This window comes from Pan troglodytes, chromosome 2, assembly GCF_028858775.2.
Source record: "Pan troglodytes isolate AG18354 chromosome 2, NHGRI_mPanTro3-v2.0_pri, whole genome shotgun sequence".
NCBI lineage: Eukaryota > Metazoa > Chordata > Mammalia > Primates > Hominidae > Pan > Pan troglodytes.
In genome coordinates, this window is record NC_086015.1 from 76911307 (window position 1) to 76928069 (window position 16763).

The 16763-nt window shown below is 42.8% G+C and overlaps 1 protein-coding gene and 1 pseudogene across 4 annotated transcripts in view; both read left to right on the top strand.

The window, feature by feature from the left end:
• The window catches only part of GXYLT2 (glucoside xylosyltransferase 2), an 88472-nt gene that overhangs the window by 26001 nt on the left and 45708 nt on the right, over positions 1-16763 (top strand). For all 4 annotated transcript variants that reach the window (XM_516584.9, XM_054680796.2, XM_054680798.2 and 1 more), the window contains exon 3: positions 7813-7944. In XM_516584.9, coding sequence (XP_516584.5) covers positions 7813-7944 — 132 coding nt within the window. The remainder of the gene's footprint in view (positions 1-7812; positions 7945-16763) is intronic.
• Positions 12145-15374, top strand: LOC129143507 (ferritin heavy chain-like; annotated as a pseudogene).

Here is a 16763-nt window from a genome sequence, read left to right on the forward strand (position 1 = left end):
TTTGGCTAAACTGTGCTACTGCCCAACTCAGAATCAGGAAGTAGTGGGACACACAAATAAGGAGGCTACCAATCCATTCTGGTGGTGGGGGCGGCCAGTATATATATGTATGTTTATATATATATATATTTATATATATATGTGTGTGTGTGTGCGCGCGCACATACGTGCGCATGTATATGCGCATATGTGTGCACATGTGCGTGTGTGTGAGGGGGTGGCGAGAAGAGAGCTGCCATGGGAAGAATTGTCATCAGGAGCTTTCAGTGCCTGGAGTCAGTGGGGCAAACTGTGGCACTTGTGGTGACAGTAGCTGGGGTTTCCTTACCAGACTGGCTTGTGGTAGGCTCTAACAGATTAAAAAGACACCGACGCCATAGAGCCTGGGTCTGGCTCAAGCTGGATCAGGGCATGACCCCTGAGTCTGGTTCTCCAGCCCTCCCACTGGTCTTCTGAGCTACCTAACATCCTTTCATTAAATTCTTTTTGGCTTAAAGAGCCTGAATTGGGCCAGATGCAGTGGCTCACACCTGTAATCCCAACATTTTGGGAGGCCAAGGCAGGCTAAGGCCAGGAGTTTGAGCCCGTCTCTACTAAAAATACAAAAATTAGCTGGGCATGGTGAAACACACCTGTAATCCCAGCTACTTAGGAGGCTGAGGCATGAGAATCGCTTGAACCCGGGAGTGGAGGTTGCATGAGCCAAGATGGCACCACTGCACTCCAGCCTGGGCAACAGAGTGAGACTCCATCTCAAAAAGAGCCTGAATTGGTTTTATTGTGAGCAACCTAGCATCCTGAGAGTAACACAAAGTAACTAAAACATGGTGAGGAGTTGTTGTTTTTTTTCCTTTAAAGAAAGAAAAAAAAGCACCAAAGGGCTGCTTTTAAATAGTACCACGTGCTTTTAGAGGACAGGGACCATGCCTCTTCGTTACTCATTTCCTTTTTTTTTTTTTTTTGTGGGGGGGGATTTAGGAAAAATAGCCCATAGAAAGAGATGATAAGGTATTCTTCAGTAATTTAAAGACGTATACAATCGGAATTAGATTTTTTCCGTGTTGCTCTGCAGGACAAAACGAGGGGTGATGTGGGGGAGGTCTCAGGCAGCTGGTTCTAATTCCATGCAAGGAGCCCTTTTTAAAGGTATTGGGGGAGCTGGGCGCGGGTGGCTCACGCCTGTAATCCCAACGCTTTCGGAGGCCAAGGCGGGCGGATCACCTGAGGTCGGGAGTTCGAGACCAGCCTGGCCAACATGGTGAAACCCCGTCTCTACTAAAAATACAAAAATTAGCCCAAGTTGTGGCATGCGCCTGTAATCCTAGCTATTCAGGAGGCCGAGGCAGAATTGCTTGAACCTAGGAGGCAGAGGTTGCAGTGAGCCAAGATCGCGCCACTGCACTCTATCCTGGGTGACAGAGGGAGACCCTGTCTCAAAAAAAAAAAAAGAGGTATTGGGTTTCTCATTACTAGAGGAACAAGCTGAGGCTGGCCCAGCAGTTTCAGGGATGTCCATGGAGGACTTGGGAAAGGTAAGGGCTGCACTTCACTGTCCCTGTGTGGTCCTTGTTGTCTTACCTTCGTGGTCATTATTAGATGCGTGGTCCATGATCCTTTTAGATGCATGGTCATTTGGCACCTCCCTGACTCCTCTGAAGTTGGGTGTGATTGTGTGATTTGCTTTGGCCAATGAAATGTAGGTGACAGTGATGAGCGTCACTTTTAACATGAAATATGTCACTTCCTGGTGGAAACTTAAGATCTAGTATGTGTTTTGCCACACTTCCTTCTCTTGCATCTGCGTTCACTGATGTGAGTTGAGATGGAGCCTCCATGAGTTTGGCCCCTGAGTGAGAATACTGAGCACAGCCCCTTGCCAGTCTGAAGATGTAGCAGGAGCAAGAAACAAACTTTAGGTAAAAAAAAAAGAAAAGAAAAACACCTTAAAATAAACTTTTTTGGGGGTGGGGGTAGAGATGGGGTCTTGCTATATTGCCCAGGCTGGTCCCTAACTCCTGGTCTCAAGTGATCCTCCAACCTTGACCTCTCAAAGTGTTGAGTTTATAGGTATGAGTCACCACACCTGGCCATAAATTCTTGATAACCCTAGTTTATCCTGACTGATGCAACTGAGTTTGTTTGTTTTTGTTTTTGAGATAGAGTCTCACTCTGTTGCCCAGGCTGGAGTGTAGTGGCGTGATCTCCACTCACTGCAACCTCCGCCTCCTGGGTTCCAGTGCTTCTTGTGCCTCAGCCCCCCTAGTAGCTGGGATTACAGGCGTGCACTACCACACCCAGCTAATTTTGTATTTTTTAGTAGAGATGGGGGTTTCACCATGTTGGCCGGGCTGGTCCCGAACTCCTGACCTCGGCCTCCCAAATTTTAGGATTACAGATGTGAGCCACCTCGCCCAGCCGCAGTTGAGTTTTAACAGCTTCATTGTATCTAGTGTGTTATTGTAAACCAGCCAAACCCTTGTGAAAGCAATGTAATGGATTTGAGATCCTAAAAGTCTTCTGTTCTATAACATTTGTAGATGCTCAAAAATATTTTTTATAACTTGAAAAGAATGAATGAACCTGCAAGAAAGGAGGAGTTACCTACTGAGGTAAAGGATGAGGTGGGCGGTTAGATTGACAAAGGTAGTTAAACCTTTCGGAAGATAGGATGCTAACAATCAGAGTGGCAAGGATTTTTTTGTTTTTGTGTTTGTTTTTTTGAGACAGGGTCTCACATTGTCATCCAGGTTGGAGTGCAGTGGTGCCGTCACAGCTCACTGCAGCCCCAACCTCTCAGACTGTTAGAGGATGCCGAGAGCTAAGGGAGCCCGTGAACCATGTGAATTTCCCATACTTTTTCGAGGGCTGATTTTGGGCTGTTGTGCGGTGGTACAATTGTACTGGTATTTGTGCCCAGTATTTGTGCCAGTGTTCATTCTGACTGGTCAGTACTGTCATACTGAGAGTTTATGCCTAGCGTCAGTTCTAATGGGATCTGTGCAATTATACTGGGTAAATACTAGGTAATGCCTGGTGTGGGTTCTAATTGGTCAGTACCCTTCATATATCAAATGTCAAATACTTTGTCTGTCACTCCTTTCCTATTAAGAATTTTAAAGTGTTTCCAATCATGTATTTCAAAAAATGTTTATATCCCAGCCTGGGCAACATGGCAAAACCTTGTCTCAGTAAAAAATAGAAAAATTAGCCAGGCATGATGGCATGCACGTGTGGTCCCAGCTACTTGGGAGGCTGAGGTGGGAGGATCACCTGAGCCCAGAGAGGTCAAGGCTGCAGTGAGCCATGATCGTGCCACTGTACTCCAGCCTGGGCAACAGAGTGAGGCCCTATCTCAAAAAAAAAAAGTTTATATGGTTATATAAACAATATATGTACATTGTAAAAACCAGTAAATTCATAAATAATAAATGGAAAAAAAACCCATTACACTAATGCTCAGGGAGAACAGTTTTGGTGTATATATATAATACTTATTTCCATTCCTTTTCTTTTCATATCACCATCAGAAATGGGATCTCTTTTATATCACTGATGCTTATATTACTGAGTTTCCTCTAAAGTGAGTTGACCAATGTTTCCTGGAAAACGCCAGATAGTAACTATTTTAAGCTTTGCAGGCTGTATGGTCTCTATCCCAACTACTCAATGTGCTATTTAGAGTAGAAGCAGCCACAAACAATATATAAACAAATGGGTGTGGCTGTGTTCTGGTAACATTTTACTTATGGGCACTGAGATTTGAATTTCATATAATTGTCACAAAATATTATTCTTGTTTTGATTTTTTAAAACTATTTTAGAATGCCAAACCATTGTTGGCTTGTGTACTCTTTGTGGCAGGCTAGATTTGGCTCTGGTACTACCATAATTTGCTGACCCCAGTTCTATGACATTATCACTAATGACTACATTGCATTCTGTTATATAGATAGACTCTGGAGCTTACTTAACCAAACTCTTCTTTAGATTGTTTCTAATTTTTCATTGTTACAAACAACACTAAAACAAACAACCTTGTAATAAACAAGTATCCATTTTTGAAATTTTTCCTTAGGAATAATTCTTAGAATTGTTGTAGCAACGGGAAGGCATTAACTCAAAAAAATTGAGAAGGGCCAGCCGCGGTGGCTCATGCGTGTAATCCTAGCACTTTGGGAGGATGAGGCGGGCGGATTGCCTGAGCTCAGGAGTTCAAGACCAGCCTGGGAAACATGGCGAAACCCCATCTCTACTGAAAATACAAAAAAATTAGCTGGGCATAGTAGTGCGCGCCTACTCGGGAGGCTACTCGGGTAGGCTGAGGCACAAGAATTGCTTGAACCCGGGAGGCAGAGAGTGCAGTGAGCTGAGATCATGCCACTGCACTCGAGCTTGGGCAACAGAGCAAGGCTCTGTCTCAAAAAGAAAAAAAAAAATTAAGATACACAGATGGCAAACAAGCATATGAAAAGATGTTCAGTGTCATATGTGATTAGAGCATTGTAACTTAAGATAACAATGAAACACCACTACACACCTATTTGAATGGCTAAAATCTAGAACCCTGACAACACCAAATGCTGGTGAGGATGTGGAGCAACAGGAACTCTCATTCATTGCTGGTAAGAATGCAAAATCATGCAGCCACTTTGGAAGACGGTTTGGCAGTTTCTTAGGAAGCTGAATATAGGCTTACTATACAATCCAGGAATTGAACTCCTAAGTATTTACCCAAATGAGTTGAAAACTTATGTCCACACAAAAACCTGTACACAGATGTTTGTAGCAGCTGTATTCACAGTTTCCCAAAACTGGAAGCAACCAAGATATCCTTCAGTAGGTGAATGGATAAACAAACTGTGATATATTCATACCATAGCATACAGTATTATTAAATGATTAAAATAAAATGAGCTATCAAGCCACAAAAAGACATGTAGGAGACCTAAATGCATATTGCTAAATGAAAGAAGCCAGTCTGAAAAGGCAAGGTACTATATGATTCTAACTATATCACATTCTGGAAAAGGTAACATAAAGAGACTATAAAAAGATCAGTAATGGGCTGGGCACGGTGGCTCACGCCTGTAATCCCAGCACTTTGGGAGGCCAAGGCATGTAGATCACCTGAGGTCGGGAGTTTGAGACCAGCCTGACCAACATGGTGAAACCCCATCTCTACTAAAAATACAAAAAGTAACTGGGTGTAGTGGCTGTCACCTATAATTCCAGCTACTCAGGAGGCTGAAGCAGGAGAATTGCTGGAACGTGGGAGGCGGCGGTTGCAGTGAGCTGAGATTGCGCCATTGCACTCCAGTCTGGATGACAGCGCGAGACTCTGTCTCAAAAACAAAAAGAAGTTCAGGTGAGAGGGCAGGCAGGAATGTTGAAAAGTTGGAGCAGAGAGGATTTTTACGGTAGTGACACTGTTCTGTATACTGTAATGATAGATACATGATGTGCATTTGCCAAAATCCATAGAAAGAGTGTACAACAGAAAGAATTAACACTAATGTAAACTGTGGACTTTAGTTAGTAATAGCATATTGATATTGACTTATCAGTTGTAACAAATATACCACATGAATGCAAGATATAAATAATAGGGGAAACTGTAGGGGAGGGAGAAGAGAGAGGCTATCTGGAAACTCTGATTTCTGCTCAATTTTTCTTTTTTCTTGTTTGTTTTCATTGTTGTTCTTGTTTTTACTTTTTTTATTTTTTATTTTTATTTTTTATTTTTTGAGACAGAGTCTCACTCTGTCACCCAGGCTGGAGTGCAGTGGTCCAATCTTGGCTCACTGCAGCCTCCGCCTTCCGAGTTGATGTGATTCTCCTGCCTCAGCCTCCTGAGTAGCTGGGACTACAGGAGTGCCTCACCGCTCCTGGCTAATTTTTGTATTTTTAGTAGAGACCGGGTTTCACCATGTTGGCCAGGCTGGTCTTGAACTCCTGACCTCAAGTGATCCACCTGCCTTGGCCTCCCAAAGTCATGAGATTACAGGCGTCAGCCACCACTCCTGGCCTTGTTTTTAATTTTTTTAAGAGGCAGGTCTTTTTATATTGCGCTGGCTGGTCTCAAATTCCTGGGCTTAAGCAATCTTCCCGCCTTGGCCTCCCAAAGTGTTAGGATTACAGGCGTGAGCCACCAACACCTGGCTGACTTTCTGTAAACATTAAACTGCTCTAAAATCTAAAAGTGTATTTTAAAAATTTTGTTATAAAATTAATATATGCAAAGAAAGTAATACATACTCATTGTAAAAATTCTAAAGAATATGGAAATGTAGCCCGAGGAAATGAAACCACCATCACCAGCTATAGAGTGCCCACTTTTAATAATTTGGTGCATATCCATCTAGGTTTTTCTTTACATATAAAATGTACATGCATATATATATATATGTATATATATATATATGTATTTTTTTTTTTTTTAGTCAGAGTCTCACTCTGTCCGTCAGACTGGAGTGCAGTGGCATGATCTCAGCTCACTGCAACCTCCACCTCTGCCTCCCGGATTCAAGTGATTCTCCTGCCTCAGCCTCCTGAAGTAGCTGGGATTACAGGCGCCCACCACCACGCCAGCTAATTTTTGTATTTTTAGTAGAGACGGGGTTTCGCCATGTTGGCCAGGCTGGTCTCAAACTCCTGACCTCAAGTGATCCCCCTGCCTGGGCCTCCCAAAGTGCTGAGATTACAGGTGTGAGCCACCACGCCCAGCCTCATGCATATATTTTTTCCTATAAGACAGAACCATTCATTCAGACAGTAGTGAAGAAATAATAAAAAAAAAAAAATTATAGTTTTTTTGCACTTTGCTTTTTCCAAAACCCAACTATACGTTATAACTGTTTTCCATGTCAGTACATATCTACATAACAGAATACAATGCAGTCATTAGTGACAATGATATAGAACTGAGGTCAGCAAACTATGGGAGTACAAGAGCCAAATCCAGCCTGCCACAAATAACACAAAAGACATCTACTTTATTCTAACTGTACATTATTCTGTTTTTCTTTTTTAATTTAATTTAATTTTATTTTATTTTTTTGAGACACAGTCTCGCTCTGTCACCCAGGCTGGAGTACTGTGGCACGATCTCACTGCAACCTCCGCTTCCCCGGTTCAAAGCAATTCTCGTGTCTCAGCCTCCCGAGTAGCTGGGACTACAGGCATGTGCCACCATGCCCAGCTAATTTTTGTGTTTTTTAGTAGAGATGGGGTTTTGCTGTGTTGGCCAGGCTGGTCTCAAACTTCTGGCCTAAAGAGATCCACCCACTTCAGCCTCCCAAAGTGCTGGGATTACAGGCATGAGCCACCATCCCTGGTCCCTCTAACTGTACATTATTTTATTATATAGTTCTGTCATACTTAATTGTCCCAATTCCTTATTATTGGACATTTTGATTGTTCCCAAGTTTGTTGGGTTTTTTTCCTCCTTCCAAGCTGCAAAGTTCTCAAGTCTTGTTATTACAAACTAGGTTGTGGTGAATGTCCTTGTACCTCTGTCTTTTGGGGTGTTGTTACCAGTTTCCAAGTTGCCCTTTTGGAAGTTTGTTCAAATCTATACTCCCCTCTGCAGTTTCTCAACACTGTTGCCAACGGTGAATGTTATTTTTTAAAATCTTAGCAATTTTAGTAGGAGCAAATACTCTTTCATTTAGTGAACATTCATAGTGGTGATGAAGTTAGACTTTCTGTGTAAGTTGCCTGAATAATTTCCATTTGACCATCCAGAAGCTTCGCAGGCATTTTCCATATTTCCTAGGGCCTAATCACCCTTCCCTTGCTTTCCATGTTTTTCAGTTACGCCAGTGGCCTGACTCATATACAAAGAAGTTTGAGCACAGAATCTACCCCATCACATTTTCTGTTGGAAACCCTCAGGAGTGGAAGAAATTGTTCAAACCCTGTGCTGCCCAGAGACTCTTTCTTCCGGTAGGAACACCTGTTTTTAATAAGTTGTAGCTTGCTCCTGGAAATAAGGTAAAATTAGCTGAGATGTGTGTAGAAACATTTAACTTAACAGCTGAAAACCTGTGTCTCTTGGATTCTGGAGCTGATGCTCTAAGTCTGCAGCATGTAGAGAGGATCCCTGTGTTCTGGAGGTTGTCATACCGAAAGACTGAGGGACTGTGAGCATTCAAATCCTGTCTTGGATCATTGGTCTTTGTGACTATGGTTCCATTATTTACTGGCTCCTGTGAACCTCGTTAAATCCCCCAACTTTACTAACTTCAGTTTTATCCATAGGCTTGGCACATAGCTGGCCCTCAATAAATATTAGCCTGGATTATTGTTATTTCTCTTATAACAATAACAACTACTAGTTATGGCCATACTAGGCTATCATTCCAAAAGGGTCCAGAATTTTGGTTTAGTCTTTTAGTTTAATGAATTTTTAAATTGCATGTTTTTGGTTGCTTTTTTAAAATCTTGAGGCCGGCATGGCAGCTCACACCTATAATCCCAGTACTTGGGGTGGCCAAGGCAGGCGGATCACTTGAGCACAGGAGTTTGAGACCAGCCTGGGCAACATGGTGAAATCCCATCTCTACAAAAAATACAAAAATTAGGCGGGGTGTGGTGGCTTAGGCCTATAATCCCAGCACTTTGGGAGGCTGAGGCGAGTGAGTCACCTGAGGTTAGGAGTTCAAGACCAGCCTGGCCAACATGGTGAAACCCTGTCTCTACTAAAAATACAAAAATTAGCCAGGATTGGTGGTGTATGTCTGTAATCCCAGCTACTCAGGAGGCTGAGGCAAGAAAATCGCTTGAACCCAGGAGGCAGAGGTTGCAGTGAGCCAAGATCACGCCACTGCACTCCAGCCTGGGCAACAAGAGCGAAACTGCATCTCAAAAAAAAAATTACCTGGGCATGGTGGCGCATGCCTGTAGTCCCAGCTACTTGGGAGGCTGAGGTGGGAGGATCATCTGAGCTCAAGAGGTTGAGGCTGCAGTAAGCCATGATCACACCATCACACTCCAGCCTACCTGACACAGTGAGACCGTGTCTCAAAAAAGTAAATAAAGAAATAAAATTTTAAAAATCAAATAATAATAAAAATATTCAATAGAAAAAGATATTTCAAAAGTGAGAATAATATTGCACAGGGATAGCAACTTTGAATTGTCAGTTGCTGCCTTAATTTTTGTGAGGGATTCATGCCTTCAGTAGACATTTGTTGAGTGCCCACTAGGGTGCTGGGCCCTGGCTCAGTGATGATGACATGGTAATAAGACAGCCATGGTCCTGTTTCCTTGAAGGTTGAGTCTAGTAGGGCCTTGAACAAATAATTAGAAGTATGACCAGTACTAAGAGGAGATAATCTCATGGATGTATGTAACATGGGGTTCCATCCTGGTCTGAGAGAGATCATAGAAGGTTCTCCTGAGGCAGTGGCATATTTTTTTGTGGAGATGGGGTCTCGCTATATTGCTCAGGCTGATCTTGAACTCCTGTGCTTAAGTGATCCTCTCGCCTTGGCCTCCCAAAGTAGTAGGATTACAGGCATGAGCCACCATGCCTGTCCAGCAGTGGCATTTATGCAGACATGAATGAAGGAGAAGTAAGGGTTACTAGGTGACAAGGGCCTTGGGGGTAACGAGAGAAAAGAGGGGTCCAGGCAGATGGAACAGTATATACAAAGGCCCTAAGGTGGGAAGGGCCATGTTTAAGAAAATAAAAGAAGGTCATAGTAACCAAAAAATAGAAAGTGAGATGAGAACGAAGCAATCAGCAGAGACTGGAGCTTGCAGGCTCAGCAAGCCATCTAGAAGTGTCTGGTCTTTGTCTTTTTTTTTCTTTTTTTTTTTTTTTTAAGAGATAAGGTCACTCTCTGTCGCCCCTGCTGGAGTGCAGTGGTGCAGTCATGGCTTACTGCAGCCTCCAACTCCTGGGCTTAAGTGATCCTCCCACCCGAGCCTCACAAGTAGCTGGGACTACAGGTGTGAGCCACCATGCTTAGCTAATTTTTTTATTTTTTGTAGAGATGATGTCTTGCTATGTTGCCAGCCTGGTCACATACTCCTCACATACTCCTGGGCTCAAGCAGTCCTCCTACCTTGACCTCCCACAGTGCTGGAATTACAGATGAGAGCCACAGCACTCAGCCCAAGTCCCTTTCTTAAGGGGAGTGGGAAGCCACTGGATGATTTTTTGCAGCAAGTGGCATGTTCTAACTTGTGTTTTAAAGAAGACACTCTGGTTTATGGCAGCGCGGACAGGGTTGGTGAAGCCAGCTCACTAACTTGGTTTGGGCTTTGATGGTTGCCTTAGAGATGGATAATGGACCTGCCTGAAACAGAATTTACCAACCTTCATGATTGGCTCGCTGTAAGAGTTGAAGGGGGAGTGACATGAAAAGGATTTTACCAGTTTTTTTTTTAACCTGAACAACTGTTAAGGTTGATCCATTTGAAATTGCCAATATTCAACCATTAATGACCTACAAAAAGGCAATTTCTTATGGCTCAACCTAAGAAATAAATGGCAGAATCATTTAGGGATAGAAAAGACAGGGAAAAGCAGTTTTGGTAAAGGGGTCAAATGAGTTTAATTTGGGTCATACTTTGATTTTGAGGTGGCTGAGGATACTCAAGCAGAAGGAATCTTCACATCTATCGGGTCTGGAAACACTAACTGGGGAGTAGCCCTTTTGGCATTTCCTACGCAGAGACCTGTGAGCAGAATAAACCCTGGATGAATTGTTGGCAGCGATCAGCTGCCCAAGCTCACTTGCTCATTACGTCATCTATTTTTCTTTTCCTTTTTTTTTTTTTTTTTTGAGACAGAGTCTCACTCTGTCACCCAGGCTGGAGTGCAGTGGCACAATCTCAGCTCACTGCAACCTCCACCTCCTGGATTCAAACAATTCTCCTGCCTCAGTCCCCCAAGTAGGGGGGATTTTGGCACATACCACCATGCCCTGCTAATTTTTGTGTTTTTAGTGGAGACAGGGTTTCACCATGTTGGTCAGGCTGATCTTGAACTCCTGACTTCAGGTGATCCACCCGCCTCGGCCTCCCAAAGTGCTGAGATTACAGGCATGAGCCACTGCGCCTGGCCACGTCATCTATTCTTCACATGTCACAGACCTTTATATATAATCGCATAAAAACTGGGGTAGGAAAAGACTCCCTCCAATTGAAATGAAAATCTCTAGGTTGGTGATATAAAAACTGATTACTCTTTGAGGTGAGAGAAAATGTTAGGTTTCTGTTTCTTGTCTCCATTTTTGCAAAAAATAAGTATTAGAAAACCAAAGGTAATGTTGGGAAATGGTCTTCCCATTCTATCCAAAATATTAGCTACCCAATGGAACTACATTTGAATTTTTGTTGACCTTGAATTGTGACTTTATTACCATTATTTAAAAAAAACAAATTCATCACCTAATGGCCTTAATTCTTTCCCAGCTAAGTAGGTGCTTGGTTTTGAATGACAAATGGGTGCTGGCATTCCTTATCTGCTTCTGATAATGGAAACGAGCCCTCTTTAAAAATAATAAAGAGAGATTGTGGTTGACAGGACATTTACCTTTTCCTAGTTGTATATCACAACAGCAGATTATGAACATGGCATTTTTGGGCATCAGTGAGATGTATTGATCTTGAGGGTAATTTTAAAGTCTAGGTTGTGTTTTCCTTGGAATTCATCTCTATAAAACCATATCAGGTGTGCTGCCTCAGGAGCACAGAGAAAATGGAGATCCTAAAGTGCAAACATTCTATCAGGTAGTCAGTTGACTGAGGACCATGGTCCCACCCATTTTCTAAGAGGCTGTCATCTACCCAAAACTGTGGAAGAGACCCTTTCTCAACTAAGATTTTACTATCTGAATAATATCAGAGCGTAAGTCTTTGCAACTCAAGCCAATTAGGTTCTCAAGTACAATTAGTGTGATTCAGATCCCACCAATTCAAAATTTATGAACTCCTACAAATCAGTGGACATTTACTCCTCTACTTCTGTGACTAATGGTCCTATGACATGGGATCATTATGAATGCAAACTAAACTGCAGATGGCTTGGTTAAGCGTTCTAAAATGCATATTTCAGGTAATTCAGAAGCTTAAAATATTTAAAACAATATGCCAATTACAAATAAATCAAATGTGTTCGTTAAAATTGATTCTGGAATACTTTTATTTTCTTAGTACAGGCCAGAAATCCTTTACATCTGTAAGAGTAATTGAGTTGTATGAATTCACATCACCTTTCCCCCAATTAATTGGAAGTAGTGAGATTTTATAATAGATCTGTACATTTTGTTACACGCTGTGCCTGTTTAATTATGAAGATTTCTCTCCTCAATAACTGTGGTCTTCTGGGAATCCTAGAGATAGGTAAAATATGACAGACATCACTGGATTGCGGAACCTTTAGAGACATTATTAGTAAGTGGTACCCAATATGGTAATTTGAGGTAGGGTAAAGTTGTATGCAGGGATAAATGTTTTTGTTTTTGTTTTTACCAAGTTTTAATAAGCTCCAAGGTTAGGATAATGTCTGATGTCTTTTTTGCTCCCGACATTCACAATAGATAGCCATATTTAAGGAATGAGTTAGAGAGGGTCTCACTCTGTTGCCCAGGCTAGAGTGCAGTGGTGCAATCATGGATCACTGCAGCGCAACCTCCTGGGCTCAAGTGATCCTCCCACCTAAGCCTCCTGAGTAGCTGGGACCACAGGTACACACCACCATGCCCAGCTAATTTTTAAAATTTTTGTAGAGACAAGAGTCTCACCATGTTGCCCAGGCTGGTCTCAAACTCCTGGGCTCAAGTGATCCTCCTTCCTAGGCCTCCTAAAGTGCTGGGATTACAGGTGTGAGCCACAGCACCTGGCCAAATTAGTTATAGCTTTAACCTGTAAATGTATTCTGAAAGTTTTCTGACTCCATATTTCCAAGTAACTTGTCCCACTCCTTAATATTTCAAAGGACTACCATGCCAAATAAAGATAAATCTTTATTTTATGTAGTGAAAGCAACAATGTATAATCTTCTCTTTTCTACTTACGGCTTGTTAAAGAGACCAGTAACTGGTTCTAATGTTTTGAAATCTGCATGCTTACCAATGATGTCTTCATGAGTTAGCTGTAGGCTAATGGAAAAAGGAAGCTTATCATACTTTTTAGAACTTTTTGTAATTAAGGTCAGACCTCTATATTATTATTAATATTACACCTCAGTATTTGCAATTAACATTGAGACATCCTTGCAACAAACCCTTTGGATATTAACAAATATTGACACACATATAGGAATATATTAAAAACCCTTATTAAGGGGAACATCAATTAGAATCACCATAAATGATGTTTATACATTTCATCAAGCACCAAGAGGCCATAAATTATTTGGATGAGATTAGCCACCTAAATGATTACATGAAATGACCTTAGATACCAATTTTGTTGAACAAGCTTTCCACAGTACTTATCATTTACTCATACACTATTAAAAGTTTGACATTCAGGATATTAGCTACAATTCTTGGTTATATGTGAGAGAAACTCAACTCCAACTAGCAAAGAAGGAAATTAATTTATTGGCTTATCTAACTGCAAAGTCCACACTGTAGGGCTGATTCCAAGCACAGCTAGATCCAGAGGCTAACATAATGTCATCAGGACTCTGTCTCTCTCTTTCAGTCCCTTGCAAGGCTACTCCATAAGCATAATGATTGCTTGACGCAGCCTGAAATCCAAATTCTAGCAGCTTAGCAGCTACGGCAGAAAAAGAGCATGGCAAGGTAGCAACTTCCAAAATGGTGACATTAGGAGCCCTGTGGAATTGCTCCCCAGTGAAACAAGCATAACTTGTGAAAATAATTTTTAAAATAACTATCTAAATACTTTGGAAATTGTCCTAAGGACCTAGGCAAATGAAGGAACATTTATTCAAGAAAATCTACTAAAACTTGGTAAGAAGAGTGAGAATCTGTGACATCTGAACCACAGCCTCCCTCCTTCCCCCTTCCAGTTCAGTGTGATAAAAATTCACCTTCAGGTAGTTCATTCAAGAACACAGGGATTCCTCTCTCTCCAGCTCCCAGTTGAGGAACATGGTATCTCCTTGGGAGGCACAGGCCATCAGCATTTCTTATTGCTACTAGCTAGCTATGTGTTGCAGAGCCTAAATTCCATGGAGGTGTGGCCTAGAAGCCAGGGTGTTTCTTAATTAAGAGGAGGCTTGCAACTTAATGAGAACAGCAAGCTAAACCATAGGCCAGTTAGTTTACAAGGGAGAGCCAGAGGACAATGCAGGTAAAACGTGCCCTCCTGGAGTCATAACAGATATCATAGACTAGCCTCAAAAATTCAAATTGTCCTTAATTTCATTGGATCAGACTGTGGGGGCAATTTGTGCTCCACTGAGGAAATAACTCAAAAAAAAAAAACCATGAAAAAAATAAATTAAAATGCTCTATTAGAACATATTCACTTTGCCGGACGTTCCTCGCCGGGAGTCGTCGGGGTTTCCTGCTTCAACAGTGCTTGGACGGAACCCGGCGTTCGTCCCCCATCCCGGCCGGCCGCCCATAGCCAGTCCTCCGTCACCTCTTCACCGCGCCCTCGGTACCGCCCCAAGGCCCGCCGCCGCTCCAGCGCCGCGCAGCCACCGCCGCCTCTCCTTAGCCGCCACCATGACGACCGCGCCCACCTCGCAGGTGCGCCAGAGCTACCACCAGGACTCAGAGGCCGTCATCAACCGCCAGATCAACCTGGAGCTCTACGCCTCCTGCGTTTACCTGTCCATGTCTTACTACTTTGACCGCGATGATGTGGCTTTGAAGAACTTTGCCAAATACTTTCTTCACCAATCTCATGAGGAGAGGGAACATGCCGAGAAACTGATGACGTTGCAGAACCAACGAGGTGGCCGAATCTTCCTTCAGGATATCAAGAAACCAGACTGTGACGACTGGGAGAGCGGGCTGAATGCGATGGAGTGTGCATTACATTTGGGGGGAAAAAAATGTGAGTCAGTCACTACTGGAACTGCACAAACTGGCCAGTGACAAAAATGACCCCCATTTGTGTGACTTCATTGAGACACATTACCTGAATGAGCAGGTGAAAGCCATCAAAGAATTGGGTGGCCACGTTACCAACTTGTGCAAGATGGGAGCACCCGAATCTGGCTCGGCAGAATATCTCTTTGACAAGCACACCCTGGGAGACAGTGATAACGAAAGCTAAGCCTCAGGCTAATTTCCCCATAGCCATGGGGTGACTTCCCTGGTCACCAAGGCAGTGCATGCATGTTGGGGTTTCCTTTACTTTTTCTATAAGTTGTACCAAAACATCCACTTAAGTTCTTTGATGTGTACCATTCCTTCAAATAAAGAAATTTGGTACCCCCCCCAAAAAAAAGAAAAAAGAAAATATTCACTTAATGCAAAATAAAGCAGAAAAGAAAGAATAGAGGAACAACAAAAATATGAGACATATAGAAAACAAATAGTAAAATGGCAGACATAAATTCGACTATATAAATAATAGCATTGAATGTGAATGGATTCAACAATCAAATAAAAACACAGAGTTGCAGGCCAGGTGCAGTGGCTCATGCCTGTAATCCCAGCACTTTGGGAGGCCAAGGCAGGTGGATCACCTGAGGTCAGAAGTTCAAAACCAGCCTGGCCAACATGGTGAAATGGCGTCTGTACTAAAAATACAAAATTAGCTGGGCGTGGTGGCGTGCACCTGTAATCCCAGCTACTCGAGAGGGTGAGCCAGGAGAATCACTTGAACCCAGGAAGCAGAGGGTGCAGTGAGTTGACATTGCATCATTGCACTCTAGCTTGGGCAAAAAGGGCAAAACTCCATCTCAAAAAAACAAAAAAAAACAGAGTTGCAAGTTATAGTTGATAAAGAATACAGTCGAACTGTGTGCTCTCTATAGGAGGTGTTCATGCCTGTAATTCTAGCTGAGGCGGGCAGATCACTTGAGCTCAGGAGTTCAAGAACAGCCTGGCCAACATGGTGAAACCTCATCTCTCCTAAAAACACAAAAATTAGCTGGGCGTGGTGGCATGTGCCTATAGTCCCAGCTACTCAGGAGACTGAGGCAGGAGAATTGCTTGAGCCTAGGAGGCGGAGATTGCAGTGAGCCAAGATCATGCCACTGCACTTCAGCCTGGGTAACAGGAGTGAAACCCTGTCTCAAAAAAAAAAAAGATATAAATAAGCAATTCATCAACAGTAGTAGGAGATATAAGTGCCCCTCTTTTTCTTTTTCTTCTTCTTTTTTTTTTTTTTTGACACAGGGTTTCACTCTGTCACCCAGGCTAGAGTACAGTGGTATGATCATGGCTCACTGCAGCCTTGACCTCCCAGGCTCAGGTGATCCTCCCACCTCAGCCTGTCAAGTAGCTGGGACTACAGGTGTGCACCAACAAGCCCAACTAATTTTCATACTTTTTGTAGAGATGGGGTTTCACCCTGTTGCCCAGGCTGGTCTCGAACCCCTGGGCTCAAGTGATCCACCTGCCTCAGCCTCCCAAAGTGCTAGGATTACAGGCATGAGCCACTGCACCCAGCTGCCTTACTTTCAATAATGGATTGAACAACTAGGCTAAATGTCAACACGGAAATAGAAGAACAACACTATAAACCAGCTGAACCAACCGACTTCTTTAGGACACTCCACCCAACACCAGTAGAATACGTTCTTGTGAGTGCACATGAAACTTTCTCCAGAATGGACCATATGTTGTACCATAAAAGAAGCTGTAAAAAACATAAAA